Here is a 24693-nt window from a genome sequence, read left to right as displayed (position 1 = left end):
TTTTGGATCAATTCATCTGTAGTGGGGCATCTGGGTTGTTTCCATATCTTGGCTATTGTGAACAGTGCAGTAATGAACATGGAAGTGCATGCGTCCTTGTATCCTGATTCCAGTTGCTCAGGATAGATGCCTAGGAATGATATGGCTGGGTAATAGAGAAGGTCTTTATTTAGCTTTCTGAGGAACCTCTAGACTGCTTTCCAGAGTGGTTGTATTAGTTTATATTCCCACCAGCAGTGCAGTAGAGTTCCTTTTTCTCCACATCTCTGCCAGCATTGGTTGTCTGAATTCAGAATGTAGGCCATTCTGACTGGGGTAAGGTGGTATCTCAGGATGGTTTTTATTTCCATTTCCTTTACAGACAGGGATGATGAACATTTCCTCAGGTGTTTCTTTGCCATTTTTACCCCTTCTTCTGAGAAGTCTCTCTTTAGCTCTCTTGACCATTTAGTGATTAGTTTATTAGATTTGGGACTGATTAGTTTCTTGAGCTCCTTGTATATATTGTATATTAGGTCTTTGTTTGATGTATTGCTAGTAAAGATCTTTTCCCAACTGGTTGGCTGTCTTTCTAGTTTAATTAGCTATGTCTTTAGCTGTGCAGAAACTTTTATTTTAATGTAGTCCCATTTGTCGAGTCTCTCTCCTATCTGTTGTGCCACTGGAACTCTATTCAGGAAGTTCCTGCTGTGCGTATAAGTTCTAGTGTTTCTCCTACTCTGTCTTGCCGTAGTTTCAGAGTTTTTGGTCTGATGTTGAGGTCTTTAATCCATTTTGAGTTGATGTTAGTGCATTGTGACAGGCGGGGATCCATTTTTAGTTTTCTGCATGTGGCTGCAGTTTTCCCAGCACCAATAGTTGAAGAGGCTATGTTTTTTCCACTGTATGTCTTTGGTTCCTTTGTTGAATATCAGCTGACTGTAAGTATGTGGTTTTATTTCTGGGTTTTCTAATCTGTTTCATTGATCTTCAGGTCTATTTTTGTACCAATACCAAGTTATTTTTGTTATTATGGCTCTATAGTAGAGCTTGAAATCTGGTATCGTGATCCCTCCTACATTGTTTCTTTTGCCTAGAATTGCTTTGGCTATTTTAGGTCTTTTGTTGTTCCATATGAAGTTTTGGATTGTTTTCTCTATTTCAGTAAAGAACGTCATTGAGATTTTGATGGAGATTGCATTGAATTTGTATATCATTTTTGTAGTATGGCCATTTTCACAATATAACTTCTACCTATCCATGAACATGGAAAGTCTTTCCATTTCCTGTTGTCCTCTTTGGTTTCTTTCTTTAGATTTTTATAGTTTTCACTAAATAGATCCTTTACATCTTTGGTTAGATTAATTCCTAGATATTTTATTCCTTTTGAGGCTATTGCAAACGGGGTTGTTTTTGTGATTTTCCTTTCTGCTTGTACACCTATGGTGTACAGAAAGGCTACTGATTTCTGTGGATTAATTTTGTATCCTGCTACTTTGCTGAAGTGGTTTATTAGTTGTAGGAGTTTGGAAGTGGAGTTTGGAGGGTTGTTCAGGTATAAGAGCATGTCATCTGCAAATAGGGATAGTTTAATTTATTCTTTCCCTATGTGGATCCCTTTAATGTCCTTTTCTTGCCTTATTGCTCTGGCTAAGAATTCTAGGACTATGTAGAAGAGGAGTAGAGAGAGAGTGAGTATCCTCTCCTTGTTCCTGATTTTAGTGGAAATGGTTTTAGTTTTTTCCTATTTAGTACAATATTGTCTGTTGATCTGTTGTATATGACTTTTTATTGTTTTAAGGAATGTTCCTTCTATTCCTAGTTTCTCCAGAGCTTTTTAAAAAAATTTTTTATTGTGAAAATACAGAGGGGTTACAATTACATGGGTAAGATAATGAGTACATTTCTTATCAAGCATTGTAGCCTCCTCCTTTGTTTCCCCTTCCCATCCCTTCCCATCCTCCCCCTGCCCCGCCACCCAATCCTCCCTGCTCCCTCCACCCCACCAAAGTTGTAAAGTTCATTTTCGACATAACAACTTGTACATCTCATTGTTGCAATGGGTCCACCTGTATCCCTATTTAAACGATTTGTTTTTCCCCTTCCCCTCCACAAATTATACCGACATCAAATACAGTGAAAGCAGGGGTTATACTGTGGGGGAGGGTCTCCAGAGCTTTTAATATGAATGGGTGTTGCATTCTGTCAAAGGCGTTTTCTCCATCAATTGAAATGATCATGTGGTGCTTGACCTTGGCGCTGTTAACATGGTGAATTACATTTACTGATTTCCATATGTTAAACCAGACTTGTATCTGTGGGATGAAGCCTACTTGGTCATAATGTATGATATTTAAAAATTTGTTTCTAAGCCGGGTGCTGGTGGCTCACACCTGTAATCCTAGCTACTCGGGTGGCTGAGATCTGAGGATCACGGTTCAAAGCCAGCCTAGGCAAGGAAAGTCCATGAGACTCTTATCTCCAATATACCACTAGAAAACCAGAAGTGGTGCTGTGGCTCAAGTGGTAGAGCACTTGCCTTGAGCTTAAGAACGCAGGGGCGGCGCCCAAGCCCAGAGTTCAAGCCCCATGACAGACCAAAAAAAAAAAAATTGTTTCTAGATTCTGTTAACTAATATTTCATTGAGGAGCTTTGCATCTGTGTTCATCAGAGAGATTGCTGTGTAGTTCTCTTTTAATGTTGGATCCTTACATCCTTACCTGGTTTGGGGATGAGTATGATACTGGCTTCATAAAATGAGTTTTGGATTGCTAGCTTTGCTTCTATTATACTGAAATGTATGAGGAGTATTGGTATTAGTTCCTCTTTAAAAGTCTTATAGAATTCAATGGTGAATCCATCTGGGCTTGGGCTTTTCCTTGTTGGGGGACTTCTGATTACTTCCTCTATCTCATTGCATGTTATTGGTTTATTTAGTTGATTTATCTCTTCTTGGTTCAGTTTCCATTTCTGCCAGGTTTTCCTTCTTTAGTGAGAATAGATTTTAGAAATAGTTCTTTATGATTGTTTGGATATCTTGGATGTTTGTTGTAAATTTTCCTGTGGCATTCCTGATCTTATTAGTTTGAGTCTTCTCTCTTTTTTTCTTTAATCTTGCAAGAGGTCTGTCATGTTTATTAATTTAAAAAAAACAGCTTTTGCTTCATTAATTTTATATATAGTTTTAAAATTTCCATCTTGTTGATTTCTGCCCTAATCTTTGTTATCTCTCTGTCTAGTAGCTTTAGATTTATTTTTGTTTTGTTTTCTAGTAGTTTTAATTGCATCATGAGATTATTTACTTCAGCTGCTTCTGTTTTCTTAATGTGTGCACTAAGGGCTATGAACTTTCCCCCCAGCACTGCTTTGCTGTGCTTTTTTTGCTTTGCTTTGCTTCCCAGACATTACATTGTGATGTATTTTCACTTTCATTGAATTGTAGGAAATTTCTAATTTCTTCTTTAAATTTGTTCTGTGACCTAGTCGTTATTCAGCAGCATGCTGTTCAGCCTCCTTGTATTTGAGTAATTTCTGCAGTATGCTTTGTTGTTACGACCTAGTTTGATTCCACTATAGTCGGATAGGATACAAGGGATTATGTCAATCCTCTTGTATTTTCTTAGGTTCTTTGTGTGAACTATGATATGATCTATTTTGGAGAATGTTCTATAGGCTGCTGAGAAGAATGTGTATTGGGTCATTGTTGGGAGGAAAACTCTGTAGATGTCTATCCAGCCCATTTGGGATATGGTGTCATTTAGTTCAGAGGCTTCTTTGCTAATCTGTTTGGTTGACCTGTACAGCCTTTGGTAAAAGTGGAGTATTAAAATCTGCTACTATTGGGTCTATCTTGTTTTGTAAGTCTGAGAGTATTTGTTTAACATATTTAGGTGCTCCATTGTATATAAATTGATGACTGTGATTTCCTTTTCATGGATTGTTTCCAGTATTAATATGTAATGACCTTCTTTGACTTTTTGTGCTGATTTCAATGAGCAGTCTACCTTGTCAGAAATCAGTATGGCTATTCCTGCCTTCTTGCTGGGTGCATTTGCATGGAAGATCTTTTTCCATCCCTTGACTCTGAGTTTGTTTTTATCTTTGGCTATGAGATGGGTCTCTTGGAGACAACAAATGGATGGATCTTGTTTTCTGATCCAATCTGCAGTTCTTTTTCTTTTGATCAGAGAGTTGAGTCCATAATGTTTAGGGTTATTATAGAGAGATGTGTTGTGTTTCCTGCCATTTTCTTGCTTTCCTATATTTTGCTTCTTTCCTTTTCCTGTGCTTACTAATTGATCTTCTAGTGATTTCTACTTGATGTGGTGCCCTGATCTTGATTGTTTTCTTCCAATTGTATTCCTCCTTTTAATATTTTTTTGTAATGCTGGTTTAGTGTTCACAAATTCCTTTAATTTTTCTTTGTCATGAAAGATTTTCGTTTTCAAATGTAAATGCTTGCTTCACTGGGTATACCAGTCTGGTTGGCAGTTGTTGATCTTCAGGGCTTGGATAGTATCTTTCCAGGCTCTTCTTGCATTCAGAGTTTGTGTGGAGAGTTCCGCAGTGATTCTGATATTCTTTTCATTGTAATATAGCTCCTTCTTTAATTTTGCAGCATTTAAGATCAGCTCCTTGCCATTCAAGTCTAATGTTTTTACTATAATGTGTCTAGAAGTGTTTCTTCTAGCATCCTGTCTACTAGGTGTTCTGTATGCTTCTGTTATGTTGGTAAGATTTTCTCTCAAGACGGGAGACATTTTCTGTGATAATCTTATTGAATAAATGTTGCATCCCTCTACCTCCCCTTCACTGATCCCAGTTATAAATAGATTGGATTTCTTGGCTTTGTGTGTCAATTCTTGGACTTCCTTTTGGTAAATTTGGAGTGGTTTTTTTCCCCATACCAATGACTTTCTGCTCCTCTGTTTTATCCTCACCTCCTGATATTCTATTTTCTATCTCTCACTTATTCTGTTACCTATGGCTTCCATTGTGGCTTGCATTGCGGAAAATGAACCATTTATGGTTCCTATATTGGTTCTCAAAGTGTTAATTCCATCTGTTAATGGAGTATATACCATATCTATTTTTTGGGGGGAGGGGTCCGGTCATGGGGCCTGAACTCTGGACCTGGGCACTGTCCCTCAACTCTTCAGCTCAAGGCTAGCGCTCTACCACTTGAGCCACAGCACCACTTCTGGCTTTTTTCTTTTTGCTTATGTGGTGCTGAGGAATCGAACCTAGGGCCTCATGCATGCAAGGCAAGCACTCTACGACTGAGCCACCTTCCCAGACCCCATATCTATTTTTGTCTGCATCTCTTTTTTGACGTCTTGGAACTCCTTCGATATTTCTTCTTTGTATTCTTGAAATTGCTTTTGCATATCCTCTTTTATTTCTTTGGCCAATTCTGTCATCACATGTTTAATTGTTCTTTTGTCCTCTACTTCTTCTTTTTCTTTTTATCTTATTTGATAGCCACTTTTTTTTTATTGGTTACAAAACCTAAGCCCATATACTGTCCTCCATTTCTTCTTCACTCTCAGTGGCGTTTTTTCCTGGATTGCTGCTGTTTTTTGGATTTGGTATGTTGTCTTGACTGTTCATGAATCTTGTAATCTTTCACTGTGATTTACCCATTTGGGTTCAGGGATTGACAGGGTCATGGACCAAGCTCTGCCTGCAGCCTTTACTTGGCCCCGGGCTGGTTCACACTGGGTGGCCCCACCCAAGCTGGGTCCCCAGGTCGGCTGGTGCTTGTGCACACCCTTAGCCCGGGCTAGCTGAAAGGCACTCTGTCCGGACTGCAGCAGGGACTGGGAAGGTTAGACTCGGGCTTCCGGTATAGGGTGTTGGCTTTAGAAGGGCTGGGCTCCCCACAGGTGCACAGATTGTTTTTGTGCCTTGGTCCGGGGTTGTTTCTCTCCCCCGACCCCCAGTGGCTGGCGCTTGGTCTGCCTTAGGCGCTCCATCCATTGCGGGCACACTCACACAATTTGCGGTTCCAGTCAGGGGAGGGCGGGTCCTGCGGCTCCCTACAGAGGCCAGCGCCACCCAACAGGGGGGTGCTGTCAGAAGCCAGCCCATTCCCGCAATTCGTGCTTCCTGACCAGGTCTGACACGCAAGCGCACTCGCACTCGTTTGGCAAAGCCTGGCGCATGCGCACCGCGGTTCCCAGCAGGCGAGCCCTCAGCCAGCTGCTGACCTGTCTGTCAGGGAGGCTGGGCTGAGAGGACCAGTCCCCACAGGTGCGTGGATTCCGATCCTCAGGCCAGCTGCACACACGTGCTCTCCCCCATTAGCCAGTATTGTGGGGGACAGCAGGGTCCTAGCACCCGCCAAGTGTGAGTCCCTGTGGCCTCCCACTGGAAGCCAGCAGGTGGGGTTTTCCTTCTTGGACAGGAGAGGGAGGGGTCCGGGTCAGGCTCTGTGGGTCACTGCCAGCGCTGGTCTCCCGTGGGGGGGGGGGGTTGGATGTCCCCAGCGGGGTCCTCACTGATCCTGGGCTGTCCGGCGGTGCTGTGTGCGGCAGCTCGCCGGTTTGCGGGGCTGCTACCACACTCCATCGCTGCGGGCTGAGCAGTGGGGCAGTGGGAGCTCTCCAGGTCTGGGTGTCACGGTACCTTGTCTCTGGTCCTTGTCTCTGTCAGCTCTGGCACTGTGGGAGTTTTCTGCATTTGTATTCTGCAGTCCGCTGCTGTTTCTGAAGTTCCAGCAATGTTCGATAATCTTATCTTCATTTCTGACTTTTAGTTTCCTGGCTGGTACCCAGATATCTGCAGACCCTGTGGACACACAAGCATAACCACGACCCCATACTTCGATAGTTCCAGGTTTTCAGTTTTCATCCTTCCGCCATATAGGCTGGAATTTTTTCATGTCTTTCCGATGTTTATCTGCTGCTGAAGTATTGGATGGAAAATTCAAAGTTTCAAAATTAAGGGTATATAATACCATTGCTATCTGTTCTTTGAGGGGTCCAGTGATTTACACCTATGCCCCCTTTTATTATTAAATAATAAAAAGTGTAAAGTTACTGCACTCCACAATGGTTTGTCCTTGTGGATTGTAAGGGATTCCTGCAATATGTTTAATTTGCCATTTATTTAGGAACGTTTGCAATTTAGTACTAGTATAGGCAGGAGTATTGTCTGTTTTAATAGAGGGAACACTTCTGATCAACAAACTTATTGCCCTGGGACAAAGGATTGGGCAATTGGGAATGAAATCTAATGAGATTAAAATGCTGTAACCCAACCTGCAAGAAAACAAAGGATGCCACAATTAATAAGCCAAATTATAGGAGTACTTATTACAAAGACTGGTGGCTGCACGGGGGTATAGGCTTCCCAAATCATGCAGCCCCAAGACAGCTAGGAGCTAGTCTTTTAAAGGAAAAAAAAATATCCCTTTTGATAAACAAGTACAGGTTATTTTTGTTTTGCAAGGCTTAGATAGAAGCAAAACTGAGCATTATTAGTAAATTTAAACTTACTTCCCAGAATACTGGGTTGGAACAATTTTTGCAGTTTTTTTCAGAACTGCTAAGCAAACCAAGCTCTGGGGATCAGGGGCCTTTTTCTTTTGGGTGACAAAGTGGCGTTATTTCTGGGCATAACCTACATGCTTCAGGGCATAACCTACTTCAATCCCTACTGGTTTTATGCATAAATTAAATCATTGATTCATTTTCGCCATCTATGTTTTTGGGAATTTCAGTATAGGTCTGTCTGACCATGAAGGGTTTGATAGAGCTAATTTTCTTTTCTTTTCTTTCTTTCTTTCTTTCTTTTTTGTCATGGGGCCTGAACTCTGGGCCTGGGCACTGTCCCTCAGCTCTTCAGCTCAAGGATAGTGCTCTACCACTTGAGCCACAGCACCACTTCCAGATTTTTCTGCTTATGTGGTGCTGAGGAATCAAACTCAGGGCCTCATGCATGCAAGGCAAGCACTCTACCACTGGGTCACCTTCCCAGCCCCTAGAGCTAATTTTCTTATGAACAGTTCCAGCAATCCAATTTATTACACAAGGCCCAACCGTGGTGACCAGCAATAATAGCGAGTGGACTTGCAATGGCTGAGATGAGTTATCCAAGGAGACCAATCGAACAAATTTTGGAACCATCCTTTCTCTTGCCTGTCTTTTTCCCTTTGTAGTTTGATGTTCTTTCTCACTAGAGACAGACTATCTCTTATGACCCCCAAACTGTGTGCATAGAAGCAACAATTTTCTCCCAGAGTCACATAGGCCCTTTTGTTGGAGATAGAGTAGGTGCAGGCCCCTTGGTTTCTGCAGGACCATTTCAACTAGGGAATCTACTTGGCTCTCAAGTCATGAGATGGAGTTTTCTAGATGGCAAAGGTCAGTGTCTATTGGAATGGACATTTCCCACAAGTTGGTGTCCCCTTTTACTAACACAGCAGTTCCATCTACAGTTGACCCTGAAACTCCCAGTCCCACTAGTACTGGTACCAGGAGATGAACTCTCTTCTTCTAGGATAAGCAAGATGGAGGGTAGATGCACTAGAATGCATAATTGAGGTGTGCCTTTAAACATAGAAGAGGAGGCATACCTGGTCAGCCCATTTGTATAGGTAAACCAGGTATGGTTAGAATACCTTGGTAGAATACTTCAAAACTACTGTTTTATTACAATTGTATTATTGCAAACTGAAGCCTGGGGGAGCACTAAACGGGGTAATTGGGTGACAGTAGGCAAGTCCCAGTTCCCTGCACATCTCCCAGAATTAGTTGAGGCTGATGCCATTGACAGTGGCTAGAATCCCTGGTCTTATATAGTGAATTGATAAGACCAAGCCCAATATAGTAAGAGAGTTTTGAATTTTAAAATAGCCAGCAACCTTCCCCTAGCTCCAGCTGAGTAGTCCTCCTCGGGCTACCCTGGTATTTTCTTTGAATAGTGAGTAGAGTACCCAGATTCTTTTCTGTTACATACAGTCCTATGCCCCATTTTTCCTCTGTGTCCCAGTTGTCGCTGTTATATTTGATCTTGGGCTTAAACTGTACTGGGTTGCAAGCACTCACCTTACAGGAGGAGGGAATGGAAGTCTGTCTAAAACATAGATTGATGTCTCCATCTTCATGGTTCCCTCTCAATGGTGGAGATATTTTCACATCCCCAGCATGTGCAGAAAATTCATCTGAGCTTAAACATGTATGGCTGACTTTCCTGTACCTTAACATACATATATTCCTACAATTTGTAATCCTTCCTCATGTAATTTTTCACATCCACAGCCTCTAGTTGTTACAGGCACATACCCTCCTTTTAAGTGACCCCCTTCCACAGCCTTTCCAGGGCCTTTGTAGATGATGTCTCTGAAACGGGAGCATAAATCTATACTTAGGGATACTTCTTCCCCACCCTGAATTTGAATTGTAAGGACCTCTGTAGTAATGCCATTCCTGAGTTCTCATCTTACTGGTTCATGAGAGTTTCCAGATACTAGTGCAGTCCCAAAGACAAAAATTAAGACATGTGCAAAAATCTTAGCTTTAAGCAGTCCTGGGAGCTTTGAGCTTTCCATTCCATTCTCTCCTTCTTGAGCCAGGAATAGTGTAGCCATGTTGGGATGCTATTGACCTTTACTACCACAGGGGTGGTCAAGATGATGATATAGAGTCCATTTTAGAAGGCTGCTGGCTATCCTTGATGAACTTTTTAACCCAAATGGAATCTCCAGATTGGAAGGAATGGGGTGAATTGGGCTGGGTCATAATAGTGTGTAGCAGTATATCTCAGCATCTCTCAGGAAGTTATTGCACACTTCCTGCTGGGCTGCCTGCAAGTTCTACACAGACTGGTTAAGGAAACTTTTTCTTTTTTTTTCAGTCATGGGGCCTAAACTCTGGGCCTGGGCGCTGTCCCTCAACTCTTCAGCTCAAGGCTAGCACTCTACCACTTGAGCCACAGCACCACTTCTGGCCTTTTCTGCTTATGTGGTGCTGAGGAATCAAACCCAGAGCCTCATGCATGCAAGGCAAGTGCTCTACCGCTGAGCCACCTTCCCAGCCCTAAGGAAGCATTTTTAACTTAACCTAAGGTGCGAGGCTGACTTTCATAAAATCACCCAGTAGTTTCCTGGTTGCTTTCCCTGAGTACACCGGCTTTGCAGACTGGTACCCCATTGTTTTCATGTTTTTGTTTTGGACAACTTAGGCAGTGGCTCCTGGATAATTTACCAGGGTGACAACTTTCATTAACCAGAATTTTTAATAAGGCTAGGACTTTTCTATTTTTTGGCAGACATAGAGGGCTTGAGACTGCAACCATCTACACTTTCTACACTTGCACAATTGTTACCACTGTTTCTCATGTTTCTTTTTTTTCCTACTTTGTCTTATTTTTAATGACTTTGGTCCTTAGATCTTAAGGGGAGTTGATGGGCAAAGATCCTTCTTCTGTATCCTCTTCAAGCTGGAGAGGTTTGATCCTGCCTAGCCAGAAGCCTAAAACCTTAGCCTAGTTTACCAAGGAGTTTCCAGGATCAGATGTCATTAGGAGCCATATTTACCCCAGACTACAAAGTATGTACAATATTTTAACTTTTAACAACTGCATAGACTTTTGTAGCTTGTTTAGCAATCAGGTTTGTGAAAGCATTTTCCTGACTGCCTGGGGAATCTGACCTTTTGCAACAGGTCAGATTACAATGCATAATAGCTACCTGTGAAGGTTCCCAGACAGCTCCTAATAGGGAACAATCTCAGGTCCACAAACTTCCTTTCCTGAACAGATGAATTTATGTGGCTAATGCAAGCCCAAAATTTACTGTCAACTAGGGCTTTGAGCAGATACTGGGGGCTGGCATTTTATCCTCCATTTGACAACCTTAGCTTTTGTCTACCCACTATAACAGATGACTAACAGGCAAGGGTATAAGTTCCTGCTCAGTTACGAAGCAGACAGACCTGGGTATTAGATAAGCATGCTTGTAAACTATTTTCTTATGATCTTCTGGCTTGGATTAATTTTGAAGAGTCCAAGCACAAGTGACTCCAGGATCTGACAACATTTCTGTCATCTGAGCAGTATCTTTTAACTGCTGCTAGATACCTGTCACTGCCAGCACAAGCCAGGAGTGTCTTTTCCATGCTGGAATAATACCCCATTGGCATTTCCCTTGGTTGGTTACTGGACTTGAACTCAGGGCCTGAGTGCTGTCCCTGAGCTCTCTAGCTCTGTAGAGCTGGAGAGACATCTATGCCCCTATGGTGTTTGCCTTGGAAGCCTTCCTTAATCATTTTATATTAATTTCAGAGTCAACCATGACTCTGAAATTATTTGAAAACTCTTTATGGAAAATGTTTCATGAAATATTTTATTAAATTGCAGAGTCATAGCTCTACATTCCTGCTTCCTCCAGCGCTCTTCTGGTTAATTAGAGATGAGTTTCACAGAGACCTTTCTGCCCAGGCTGGCTGGCTTCAAACTGCAGTCCTTAGTTCAATGAGTCTTTGTCAAACATCTCCTTTTTGCCAAATGAAGCAACAAGGAGATCAGTAGAAATATTCCCTGAACATTATCTTACCTGGAACTTATTAAAAGCCAAAGTTACATCTGACAAACTTGTAAAAATCATTTTCTTCTCTGTGGGCCTGCCTGTAATTGCTACAGAGAACCTGGAAAAGAAAAATCTTAAACAACAATTAAACATTTTAAAAAATATTTTAAACTGAATATAGCACTAATTGAAATCCCTATCACCAAATCAAACCTTTGATTATAATGAAAAATGCAGGAAGATGCTCTGTATCCCAAGCCGTTTAAACAAACCTGTAACAGACACATGCTCTTTGTGTATGGAACATTTTTTTTCCTGAATGCTATTGTGCTTTTAGAAGCATATACCACATGTCTCTTCTGCTCATTAGTGGGAATTTGAGGTTTATCCTTAAGTCTAACCAGACCTGGCTCAGCTACTTTAATTGTACTTTAGAAGTCTGATATATGGCACATACACACACACACACACACACAGACAATCAATCATCGCTTAATGACAAGAATTCATTCTAAAAAATGTGTCATTAATGATTTTTGTTGTAAAAACATCAAAGAGAAGCTGGGTACCAGTGACTCATGCCTGTATTCCTATCTACTGAGAAGGCTGAGATCTGAGGATCATGGTTCAAAGCTAGCCCAGGCAAGAAAGTCCATGTGACTCTTTTTTTTTTTTTTTGTCGGTCGTGGGGCTTGAACTCTGGGCCTGGGCGCTTGTCCCTCAGCTCTTCAGCTCAAGGCAAGCGCTCTACCACTTGAGCTACAGCGCCACTTCCGGTTTTCTGGTGGTTTATTGGAGATAGGAGTCTCATGGTCTCTCCTGCCCGGGCTGTCTTTGAACCGCGATCCTCAGATCTCAGCCTCCTGAGTAGCTAGGATTACAGGCGTGAGCCACCAGCGCCCAGCTCCATGTGACTCTTATCTCCAATTAATCACAGAAAAAAAAAATAAGTAGAGCTGTGGTTCAAAGTGGTAGAGCACTAGTCTTGAGCAAAAGAAGGTTAGGGACAGTGCCCAAGACCTGAGTTGAAGCACCAGAACCAGTATGCACACACAAAAAAAATATTAACGAGGAGTTAGAGGCATGGCTCAGTTGGTATAGTGCCAGCCACTGAGCAAAAGCATCAGGAACTGAGTTCTAGTCCCAGTCTCAGACAAAAACAAAAAACATCAAAGAGTGTACTTACACAAATCTAAATGATATATAATATATAGCATACTTAGCTATATGATAAGGCATTGTTGTATAGTCTATTGTTGGCCAAACATCATTACATGGCACATGATTATATTGTATTGTATATGTGTATACGTGTGTCTCTATTGTCTACATGAGAGCAATTAACCTTGCTAATCCAGAAGTGAAATATCTATATCATAGACTGTTTGAATATATGAGGAACAAATTTCTCCACAGTGTTTTCACCAAGTTGGACTTCTATGTGTGGTTATGTGAAATTTCTATTTCTTAATATCCTCACCAACCACTATCTGTCATTACTGTTGCAAAACAGACGTTACTTCATCTTTTTACACATTGATTGCCTAGTTTTGCCTATTAATATCCTAAGCCCATTTCATTACATTTAAATATGATTTTACAGAGTTCTATATGTAGCTGTGTATTAATCATCTATGGTCATAGCATTGTAAATAAAATCATCTCTCAGGCTGCAGCTTACCTTTTAACCCTGCTTATAGTATCTTTGACACAGAGACATGTGAAATTGTAATGTAGTCATATTATCAACTAGTTTCATTAGTATTTTTTACATCTTATAAAAATATGTTCCAGGGCTGGGAAGGTGGCTCAGTGGTAGAGCGCTTGCCTTGCATGCATGAGGCCCTGGGTTCGATTCCTCAGCACCACATAAGCAAAAAGAAAAAAGCCGGAAGTGGCGCTGTGGCTCAAGTGGTAGAGCGCTAGCCTTGAGCTGAAGAGCTGAGGGACAGCGCCCAGGCCCAGAGTTCAAGCCCCACGACTAGACCCCCCCCTAAAAAAAAAACAAAAAAAACCATGTTCCAAATATTTTCTGAAAACTAGAGATTAGCTAGAGATGAATCCTTCTTTTGCCACTGTGAGATGATGAGTTTAGGAACAGAAACTGTAACCTAAGGATTGGAGGAGGAACAGACAGAATGAATCTAGAACGTTCGTTCGTGCCCCTGAGAATGCTGCCCAGCCTTCTGGAGCTGTGCTTGTTTGTTTTGATCTTTTCCTTCTTTTGTTCATTTTTGTGATGCTTTTTATGAGAGAAGACAATCCAACTTTGGCTAGATTACTTATGTGTGGTTGGAGCATGAATCAAATCCTGAGACAAGTTTTTGTTTTTGTTTTTAAGCATTTGAATACTCTATGCTTTCATCACATTAATAATACTTTTCTCTAACACATAGTACCTATGTTTTGGGAAGGATCTATTTCTAAACTTTATGCTCTGTTTTACTTGTCTACTTTTTTTATTCTTCTGTGTAAAAGATACAATTTAGCCGGGTGCTGGTGGCTCATGCCTGTAATCCTACCTACTCAGGAGGCTGAGATCTGAGGATCGCGGTTCAAAGCCAGCCCGGGCAGGAAAGACCGTGAGACTCCTATCTCCAATAAACCACCAGAAAACCGGAAGTGGCGCTGTAGCTCAAGTGGTAGAGTGCTCGCCTTGAGCTGAAGAGCTGAGGGACAGCGCCCAGGCCCAGAGTTCAAGCCCCAGGACTGACAAAAAAAAAAAAAGATACAATTTATCGTAGGTATTGATGTTTGATGGAGTCAATTTCTCCTTCCCCTCCAAGTTGTCACTCATTTTTCACAGTTATTATTGTTTTTCTTTGCACCAGGACTGAGGCTTGAACTTGGAGCTTGAGTACTGTCCTTTGCATTTTTCACACAAGTCTGGCACTCTACCATTTCAGCCACAGCTCTACTTTGGCTTTTTGCTGTTAATTGGAGACAGTCTCACAGATTTTCCTGCCCACGCTGACTTTGAACTGTGATCCTCAGATTTCAGCCTTCTGAGTGGCTAGCATTTCAAGTATAAGCCAGGGGCACCTGACTCAGAATTATTTTTAAATACCTACTAGGTAACAGACAGTGGTCCATACTCTACAATAGAAAACTGATCAAATAGCTAAGATATGGAACCAACCCAGATGCCTCTCAGTAGATGAATGGATCAAGAAAATGTGGTGAATATACACAATGGAATTCTATGCCTCCATCAGAAAGAATGACATTGACCCATTTGTTAGGAAATGGAAAGGCCTGGAAAAAATTATATTAAGTGAAGTAAGCCAGGGCCAAAGAAACATAGGTCCCATGGTTTCCCTTATTTGCAATATCTAGTGTATGTCTGAGTCAAGCAGAAAAGGTCAGATAAGGTGATGTTAGGGAAATGAACCCTAAGATGTGTATTCAAATGTTTTTTTTTTCTTTCATGCAATTGTTTCTAACACATTTATAAGATTATTTCTTGTTGCTTTGTATGCCCCTCCCCCACAGTATAATCCCTGCTTTCACTGTATTTGATGTCGGTATAATTTGTAGAGGGAAAAACAAATCGTTTAAATAGGGATACAGGTGGACCCATTGCAACAATGAGATGTACGAGTCGTTATGTCGAAAACGAACTTTACAACTTTGGTGGGGGGGGGGCGGGGAGGATTGGGTGGGGGGGGTTGGGGGGAGGATGGGAAGGGGAAAAAAAGGAGGAGGCTACTATGCTTGATAAGAAATGTACTCATTATCTTGCCCATGTAATTGTAACCCCTCTGTACAGTATTTTCACAATAAAAAAAAGGAAAACTGATCAAAATAGACATCTATGCCCCTATGGTGTTTACACTGCATTGGAAGCCTTGCCCTTAATCATTTTATATTAATTTCAGAGTCAACTTTGATTCTGAAATTCTTTGAAAACTCTTTATGGAAAAAGTTGCATATGAAATGTTTTATTAAATTGCATTGACACCAGCCCAGGCATGCGTCAGGTAATGAGTACATTTCCTTTCGTACAGTGTCATCTGTTCCCTCATATTCTCCCAGTCCTCCCTCCCATCTCTACCCACGTGCTGTATAGTTCACTCTCATCAATGTCCAGTGTGCTCACTGCTTCATTTTTTCACCCTTTTCCTTGGATTCTGGGCCTTCCCCCCACCCTCCCACAGAAGGTAAAGAATTCAGAATCAGCCGAAAAAGAAAAAAAACTAATTGAGAAAAAATCTTTGTTTCCATATCTTTGGAGTTTGTTTCAGTATGTGTATTGTTTTATATACATATGAACAGGCGCTTGAGTATTGCACCTTTGTGATTCTATGCTAAGGCTATCCTTTTTGGTCTCACTGTATGTGAGTATCTAGAATCCTGTGTAATTTGTCATATATCAGTTCATTTTAGATCTAACTTCTGCATACCAGAGAGAACACGTGCCATTTATCTCTCTGGTCTTGGCTTACCTAACTTACTAAGATTTGTTATAGTTCCATCCAGAAATTGGATATCTTGTTAACTTTCTGTTAACTTTTCTTCTGGTATTGGGTTTTAACTCAGAGCCTTATACTCTTACTTAGCTTTTTTGTTCGAGGCTGGTACTCTACCACTTGAGCTACACTTCCATTTCTTAACTTTTATTTTTAAATAATTATAAACTTTCAAATTGCAAAAATATCACAGAAATGTCCCTGATACCCATCACCCAGATTTTCCAGATGGTTACATCTTAATTATAGCACCTTATCAAAACAAGGAAATTGACATTAACACCAAATAGTAGGAAAACAGATCTTATTTGGATGCCTTTTATTGCTCCATCTTGGCGTAAAAATCCTTTGACGTTTTAACCTAGCCACAATCAAGGTACAAAACTGTTCCATCACTACCAAAGAACACCCTTCAAAGCAACACCCTTTCATGATTATCCTAGTTTCCAAGGCAATTGCTCATTTGTCTCCATCTCTATACTTCTTGTTCCTTATAGTGTTTGGATAGATATCCAAGGGCTGGGAATGTGGCTTAGTGGTAGAATGCTTGCCTAGCATGCATGAAGCCCTGGGTTTAATTCCTCAATAGAAAAAGCTGGAAGTGGTGCTGTGACTCAAGTGGTAGAGTGCTAGCCTTGAGCAAAAGAAGCTCAGGGACAGTGCCCAGGTCCTGATTTCAAGCCCCAGGACTGGCAAAAAAAAAAAAAAAAATCTATCCAAGTTGTTGCATTGGGTCGTTGGGTTGTATAATATGTTCAACATGTGTGTGTGTGTGTGTATGTATGTCTGTATGTGTGTGGGTGTATGCCAGTCCTAAGAGGATTGAACTCAAGGCCTGAACACTGTCCCTGAGCTGTTTTGCTTGTGGCTAGCACTCTACCACAACTCTACTTCAAGCCTTAAAAAAAAAAAAGATTAATTAGAGATAATAATCTCCTAAACTTTCCTGCACAGGCTGACTTCAAACCATGATCCTCAGATTTCAGCCTCCCGAGTAGCTAGGATTACAGGCGTGAGCCACCAGTGTCTGGCTCTATGTTCCGCATTTTAAGACACTGCCAGACTGATTTCTAGGGTGCTTATACTCTTTTTCTTCCTTCCTTTTTTTTTTTTTTTTGTCAGTCAGTCCTGAGGCTTGCAGTCAGGGTCTGAGTGTTGTCTCTGAGCTTTTTTGCTCAAGGCTAGGCTCTACCACTGGAGCTATAGCTCTACTTCCTGCTTATTGGTAGTTTGTTGGAGATGAGAGTCTCAGTGACCTTCCTATCTGGGATGGTTTTGAGCTGTGATCTTCAGATCTCAGCTTCCTAAGTAGCTATGATTGTAGGCATGAACCTCCATCATCAAGTCAATTGTTATACTCTTTTATAAAACAATTAACCAGTTTCTCCTTACCTTTGACAGACTTTGAAAGTCCCTGGGCTTCTTAGGTTAGCCACTTGGTGTAAATGAGAAATAAGGTATTAGCCATATCTTACCCCTAATAATCTTGTTGTGCTCATCTACTTTTTTTTTGGTCCTTGAACTCTGGGCCTGGATGCTTTCCCTCAGGTCTTCAGCTCATGGCGAGCGCTCTACTATTTGAGCTACAGTGCCACTTCCAGTTTCTCTGGTGGTTTATTGAAAAGTCTCATGGACTTTCCTGTCTTTGAACCACGATCCTCAGATCTCAGCCTCCTAAGGAGCTAGGATTACAGGCATGAGCCACGGGTACCCGGCTTCGTCTATTTTTTTGAGATATGACATAATGCCTGAGATAGTCTGCTTAAAAGGAGGAATGTTTTATCAGAGAAATTTCTGTCTGTGGTCAGATGGCTTTCTTATCTTTGAGGTTATGGCAAGACAACAACCCTGTCACATGTCATGAAACCTGTAACAAATGAGATCCCATTAACCCCATGAGAGCTATGTAGCTAAAAGAGAGAACAGACCCTAAATGAGTTAACTTCTTCCTGGTAGGCCACAACATCTAAGGTCTTACCATCTACTGGAAGTGCCATGTCTGAGGATCAAGGCTTCAACACACAAACATTGGAGACATTCAAAATCTAAACTATAGAACTTCGTTACAGTTTTATGTTCACTACTGTAAATGCCTAATGACGCTGAACATCTTTTCTGTGCTTCTTTGAAATGACATATTTTAAAAATGTCACCCACTGGTTTCTAATGTAATTACTGACAACATGGTAGGTGAGTTATTGTCATTGGCTTGTTTGTTTGTTTTTGTTGGTTGTGGGGCCTGAACTCTGGGCCTGGGCATTGTCCCTCAGCTCGTCAGCTCAAGGCTAGCTCTCTACCACTTGAGTCACAGACCACTTTTGGCTTTTTCTACTTATGTGGTGCTGAGGAATTGAACTCAGGGCCTCATGCCTGGGAGACAAGCACTCTACCACTGAGCCACCTTCCCAGCCCCTGTTGTTGTTGTTGTTTTGGGTCTGGTCAGGGGCCTGAACTCTGGGCCTGGGCGCTGTTCCTCAGCTCTTCAGCTCAAGGCTAGCGCTCTACCACTTGAGCCACAGCGCCACTTCCGGCTTTTTTCTTTTTTTCTTATGTGGTGCTGAGGAATCGAACCCAGGGCCTCAAGCATGCAAGGCAAGCGCTCTACCACTGAGCTAACTTCCCAGCCCCCGTTGTTGTTTTTTTAATTCATGTACTGATCACTTCTCAGCAACCATACTAAACTTCTAGTTTAAGTAGATTATAGAATATCTTGAGTTTATTGCTCTCATAAATGACAGTTTTCTCCTATCTCATTTTATATCTCTCATTTCTTGATCGTATCCAATTTTACTACTCTGTCTTTCAAGTTATTGTTCCTGACATCAATGAGAAAGCTTCCAGTAACATCATTAAGGATGATGTTGACTTTTGGCTTATAATATTAAAAAAGCATCCATCAGCTTCTCTTTGACTGAGAAAAGTCTGTAAAATCAAGAATAGAAAATGAATTGACAAAATGTTTTTGCATTCTCTTTAGAGATGGTGAGTTCTTTTCCACTTTCATTTGTCAACATAATATCATCAGTTATTCATGTGAAAACCTTCTTGCCTTTTTGATAGGCTACCCATTTGGATGTGATGTGTTGTTCTTTTAATGTGCTTTAGAGTTCTATTTACCAGAACAATAAAGTGTTTTGTTTTAATATTCATAAATAAGCTTGATCTACCCTTTTCTGTTTAGTGTCATTTTTGCCAAGGTGGCCAGTGGGGTTGTGTTGTGGTGACATTATGAAAGAGCATATGTGTATTTCCTTTCTGTGCTCTGGGTATTGCAAATAGGGTCATCTTCCCTGGTGACCCTGACATAACTCACTTGTGAATCCCCAGCACCTGAGGACTGTGTATGTCCCAGAAGGGTCATGTCATTCTTCTAGTGCTCCTAGAATAAAATCTAGATATGTCATGCTTTACACGGCCCTGCATACTGTTCTCATTTCTCATGTCTGTGAGCAACCAGCTCTGGCATAGTTTCTAGCTGTTCACTGTGCTGCAGTTGCCTGCAAGCCTCTCTCTGTGTTCCTGAAGCACACCAGGATCTTCTCAACCCAGAGCTTTCCCACTTGCTGTTTTCTCTCCTTGCCATGGTCACCATTCAGTTCTTTACTGAGCTGCCTCATTCTTTTCTTATAGGTCTTGCTTTGTATCTTCCAGTGAGACTTCCTTTCACATCTTATCTAGTGTGACATCTTATCCAGTGTTCTTTCATCACTCTTCTTCCTCAATGGGTTGTTTATTCCCTTCTAGAATCGTCTTGTCCATTTTTTTAAACTTGCTTATTGTTTGCTATTCCACTTTCGCTCTATTGTTGCCTGAAAAGTTCTGCTTCTCCAGGATCTTCCCAGTCTGTACTCTAAAATTTACCCTAAAATTAGATTTACAAAAAACAGAAGGAATGAAGGAGGAAAGGGAGGATGGGCTGGTAGGAAGAAGGGAGAAAGAGACAAGGAAGGAAAAAAGGAAGGAAGGGAGAGTAAGAGAGAGAAAAAGAGAAAGAGAAAAAGAAGGAATGAAGGAAGAAAGAAAAGAAAGAAAGACACACACACACACACACACACACACACACACACACACACACACACACACACAGAGACTCACGGTTGACTGACTGAATCAATCAGTCCCGGTGAAAGGTTCACTGAGAAGAATGTTATCAGAAAACAGGAGAAAGGTTCAGCTAGGACAGAGTTCAGATTTGTATAAGTATAATATTTGGTGATGACAAGGAGGCAAGTGCAAAGTTCTGATAGGCATTTGGAGATACTAAGAGAAATGAAGAGGATAAGAAATTCAGATGTAGGAGTTACCTTTAATAATCAACGAATGCACTTATTCACATACCCACTTTTCTATCAGTCCATCTCTTTTCACTTATCTATGTCTGCATCATGAGTTCACTCACTGATTCATTTCAGGAGCTTTTGTGAAAGTCATGAGCCAAGCCCTGGACACCTGGACACCTAGACACCATGGTTAGACATTGGCCAATAGATAGAAGATGCAATCTTGAGGATATGCCAGGAATTAAGAGGCATCCACAAAGGAGAAGGAAGGACTGGATCAGGGTAATCATAGGAAAAAAAGGAGAGAAATGAAACACAGCCCTGTTTCTTACCAGATGGATAACGTGGAAGAAATGATTTATCTATCCTTTCTAGCCTCATTTTTTTTTCTCTGAACAAAACAGAGGTAATAAACAGTACTAGCTTCATAACAACGCTGTGACAAGTCCTGATGCATGGCAGGTGCACATAGATGGTAGGTGGATGGTAACATTCATGGTTACAAGAACAGTATGTGTAATTTGGTGGAAAGAAAGGGACCACATTTGGGTGGCCATCTTTTTTTTTTTTGGTTTGGTCATGGAGTTTGAACTCTGGGCCTGGATGCTGTCCCTGAGCCCATCAGCTCAAGGCAAGTGCTCTACCACTTGAGCCACAGTGCCACTTCCAGCTTTCTGGTGGTTAATTGGAAGTAAGAGTCTCAAGGGGAATTTCCTGCCCAGGCTGGCTTTGAACCACAATCCTCAGATCTCAGCTAGGATTACAGGTGTGAGGCACCAGCACCCAGCTCTTGGCTTGCCATCTTTTGTAGGATGACTATGGTTTGAATAGAAACTGGACACCAGCTATCCACTTTCCGTGAAGGAAAATGCATTCTCTGCAAACCATTAAATTGGTCTGCTGAGTCAATCCTTCATGGTGAGTGTTCCGATTAAGTAATGACAATATTTCTTTTTCTATTTTGAGAGTTGTGTCTTCTTGCTGGGCTTAAATAGTAGGGTCAAGAGCACTGGTCAAGGTAAGTAGTTTTAGGCCAGTCAATTTGTACTTGCTGAATATTGAGGGGCAAGGCTGTGGACTGGAACGTGGCCAAGAGGATCCACATTCTGCCTCCTGAGCTTCTGAAGAGGACAGGACACAGGAGATACTGGGGACAGGGAGGAGGGCACAAAATTTTCTGGGGGAAAAAAGAAACACTTGTGTCTGGAGGACTAAGTGTAACTATTACCCCAATATCATTTGCCTAAAGTGATCAGTGCTGCTCTCAGTGTTGAGTCCAACAGACCTCCTAGCCCTTTGTCACATAGTCTTGTCCTCTCCAGTGCGTTGGTGGAAAGGGGAAGGAAGTCAGGACTGGCTTGATTAAACTCAGTGACTAAGGAGGTTTGGGGCCAGAAATAGCTGAAGAAATGGAAACTACTTATCAAGCTGGCACAGACTACAAGACTTGGGCTGACGGTCTACATTTTGATCCATACAGCAATTATGAGTTGGTATTATTTACCTCATTTTGTGGATGAGGAAGTTGAGGCTCAAACAAATGGCTTGCTCCAAGTCTAACATGAGTGAACCAGCATGGATTTCTAACTAGCCCCTCCATTCTCTCCATCCTCCAGCCTGTGAAGTTAGGAGGCAGAGAAGTGGCAGGAGATCCAGTGTCTCTATCTTCTCCACTTACATCAGAACCCCAAGTTCTTGGAGAAGCAAACTTTCAGCGAGCTGGGTCTGAATAGCTTCCCTACAACAAGAAGGAGGAGGAGCAGGGATGAAAACAGGGGAGGAAGGGAAGGGAAAGGAAAGGAGAGGAAGGGAGAACAGGGAAGGGAGGAGAAGGAAAGGGAAAGGAGAGAGGAAAGGGAAGGGCTAAGGAGAGGAGGAGAGGGAAGGACCAGAGAGGAAGCACAAGGAGCCAGGAGGATATTCAGTTTCCCAGACCCATAGCCAGGCACAAGTGGCTCACACCTGTAATCTTAGCTACTCAGGAGTCTGAGATCTGAGGACCTCAGTTTGAAACCAGTCTCAGAAGGAAAGTCTGTGAGACTCTTATATTGTTTTTCTTTAAAAATGTTTATTGGGGGCTCGGAACGCCTCCTTTCTTTGTTTCTTGTTTTCTTTGTTGGCCATAGGGCTTGACCTCAAGGCCTGGGTGCTGTGAGCTTTTTCTGCTCATGGCTAGTGCTCTGTCACTTTGAGCCACAGCACCACTACTGGTGTTTAATTGGAGATAAAAGCCTCATGGATTTTCCTGCACGGGGTTGGCTTTGAGCTACAATCCTCAGATCTCAGACTACTGAGTAGCTGGGATTACAGGTGTGAGTCACCAGCACTTGGCTCTCCTCTCATTTTCTGTACACTAGATTGTCTCATACCTTGGATATGAGCTTTCTGAGCATGAGGATTTCATGGACCAATCAAAAGGAAACCTGTTGCAGTCATGGAATGCAGAGCAGGCTGCTGATGAAAAGAAAACTTTGAACCCAGCCAAAAGCTGGTAGCTCAGTTTTGCAATCCTAGTTATTCAGGAGGCTGAAATCTGAGGATCACTGTTCCAAGCCAGTCTGGGCAGAAAAGTCCATGACACTCTTATCTCCAATTAGCCACCAAAAGCCGAAGTGAAGCTGTGGCCCAAATGGTAGCACTAGCCTTGAACACAAAAGCTCACAGACAGTGCCCAGACCAAGAATTCAAGCCCCAGGACCAGCCAAAAAAGAAAAAGAAAACCCTGGACCCAAACAGAACCTTAACCCTGCATTCAAACACCAATCTATCAAAGCTAGGCACCAGTTGACTGTAATCATAGCTACTCGGGAGGCTGAGATCAAAGGCAGTGGGGCCAGGAAAATCCAATGGACATTTATTTCCATCTAAGTACCAAAAAAGCCTGTAGTGGAGCTGTGGCCCAAGTGGTAGGGCATGAACCTTGAGCAAAAAAGCTCAGGGACAGAACCCAGGCCCCGAGTTGAAGCCCAGGACACAGAGAGAGAGGGAGAGGAGGGAGAGAGAGAGGGGGGAGAGAGAAAGAGAGAGAGAGGAAAAGAGAAAAATGGTCTGATTAACATAGTGACTAAAGTTGCCAGTAGGTCAGGATAAGAGATGGCTGGCCCTGGGATTTGGCCACATGAAGTAGTCAATGATGAAACTGTCAAGAGAGGTCTCATATTCTGTCAATATCTTAAAAGTGGAATAAAAAAGGATGGAAGGGAGGTGAGGCTGGAAAGGACTGGAACACAGAGATTTGTTGTGCCAGTGAGCAGAAAGTGGGATAGGGGGTGTAGGAGATAGAGGATTTGGCACCCTGAGGCGGGATGGGAGTGGTAAACAGATTAGAGGAGGGAAAAGGGAAGAGGAAAGAGAAGGAGGAAGGAGAGCAGGCTCCAACCCACTGAGGTGAAAGAGGACAGATTGCTTTACACTTGAGGTTTCATCTGGCCCACGGCACAGAGAGCAAGATTCTAGCTGACACAGCTAGGCCTCCTGACAGATAAGACATTGCCTAAGAAGACTGATAAGGGCCGAACAGGTCTTTCTCTTTCTCCTCCTCTGGCCAGGGCCCTACAGAGGAATTAATGGTTTCCTCTGGTAAACTGGACCCTGCCAAGGCGGAGCAGGAAGACCTTGGGTGGGCGTGGCGTGGGCGTGGCCCTTTCCACCTGGCTGTCACCACTTGGAGCCCAGAGGTGATCCCGGGAGCCAGGCCACCAGGATGAAGTTTGCACCTTTGTCCGTGCCTTGGGAGCGCAGGCTGCAAACCTTCGCGGTTCTACAGTGGGTCATCAGTTTCTTGGTCGTGGGTAAGACAAGGGATCATGAGCCCGTGGGGAGGGCAGCCATGGCAGGGTTGTGGGAAAAAAAAAATCTAGAGGGAGTTTTGCTGTGTTCACAGCTCCTGCCCACAGGAAGACTTTCTGAGCCTGTCCCAGAGCCTTTTGAGAGGTCCCCTGTGACTTTGGGAGGATTTTAGTGTTCTTGGATTTTGGCTACAGGTTCTCTTGGCACTAAAGAGAGTGCAAGGAAGGAGGCAGCTAGGTGCAGGGAAAGTTCCAGGCTCCTCAGGCTGCTCTGATATGATGGACTCCATCTCATCTTTCAGAGTTATCTGGAAGCCAGGTGCCAGTGGGTCTCACTTGGAATCTTAGCTACCCAGGAGACTGAGATCTGGGGATTCTGTGAAGCCAACCCAGGAAGGACACATGGGGGGGAGACTCTTATCTCCAGTTAACTAGCAAAAAACTGGAAGTAGAGGTATGGCTTAAGTGGTAGAGCATCAGCCTTGAGTGAAAAAGCTCAGCAAGAACATGCATCTCTGAGTTTCAGACCCAGTAGTAGTATACAGGCAAACAGGAGAGCAGGGATGAAATGCAGATCCGTGCTTTCTTCTGCTCAGCATAGATCCAACCTGGTGGCAATGTCCTATGACACGCCTCACTTCCCCCT

At 42.4% G+C, this 24693-nt stretch overlaps 1 protein-coding gene and 1 long non-coding RNA gene across 2 annotated transcripts in view; one reads left to right on the top strand and one right to left on the bottom strand.

The window, feature by feature from the left end:
• Positions 1–23920, bottom strand: LOC122115713. Its single transcript, XR_006148834.1, has 3 exons — positions 23910–23920; positions 9772–9779; positions 1–103 (listed from the first exon to the last, which is right to left on the bottom strand). It is a non-coding gene; the product is annotated as an uncharacterized LOC122115713 (long non-coding RNA).
• Mogat2 (monoacylglycerol O-acyltransferase 2) overlaps positions 23897–24693 on the top strand; it is a 28318-nt gene continuing 27521 nt past the window's right edge. Inside the window, exon 1 of the mRNA XM_042689132.1 lies at positions 23897–24050. Within this exon, the coding sequence (XP_042545066.1) occupies positions 23963–24050 (88 nt within the window). The 5' untranslated portion in view covers positions 23897–23962. The remainder of the gene's footprint in view (positions 24051–24693) is intronic.

This window comes from Dipodomys spectabilis, unplaced genomic scaffold (genome assembly GCF_019054845.1).
Source record: "Dipodomys spectabilis isolate Male_0828 unplaced genomic scaffold, ASM1905484v1 ptg000003l, whole genome shotgun sequence".
Lineage (NCBI taxonomy): Eukaryota > Metazoa > Chordata > Mammalia > Rodentia > Heteromyidae > Dipodomys > Dipodomys spectabilis.
This window is presented reverse-complemented; position numbering and strand designations above follow the sequence as displayed.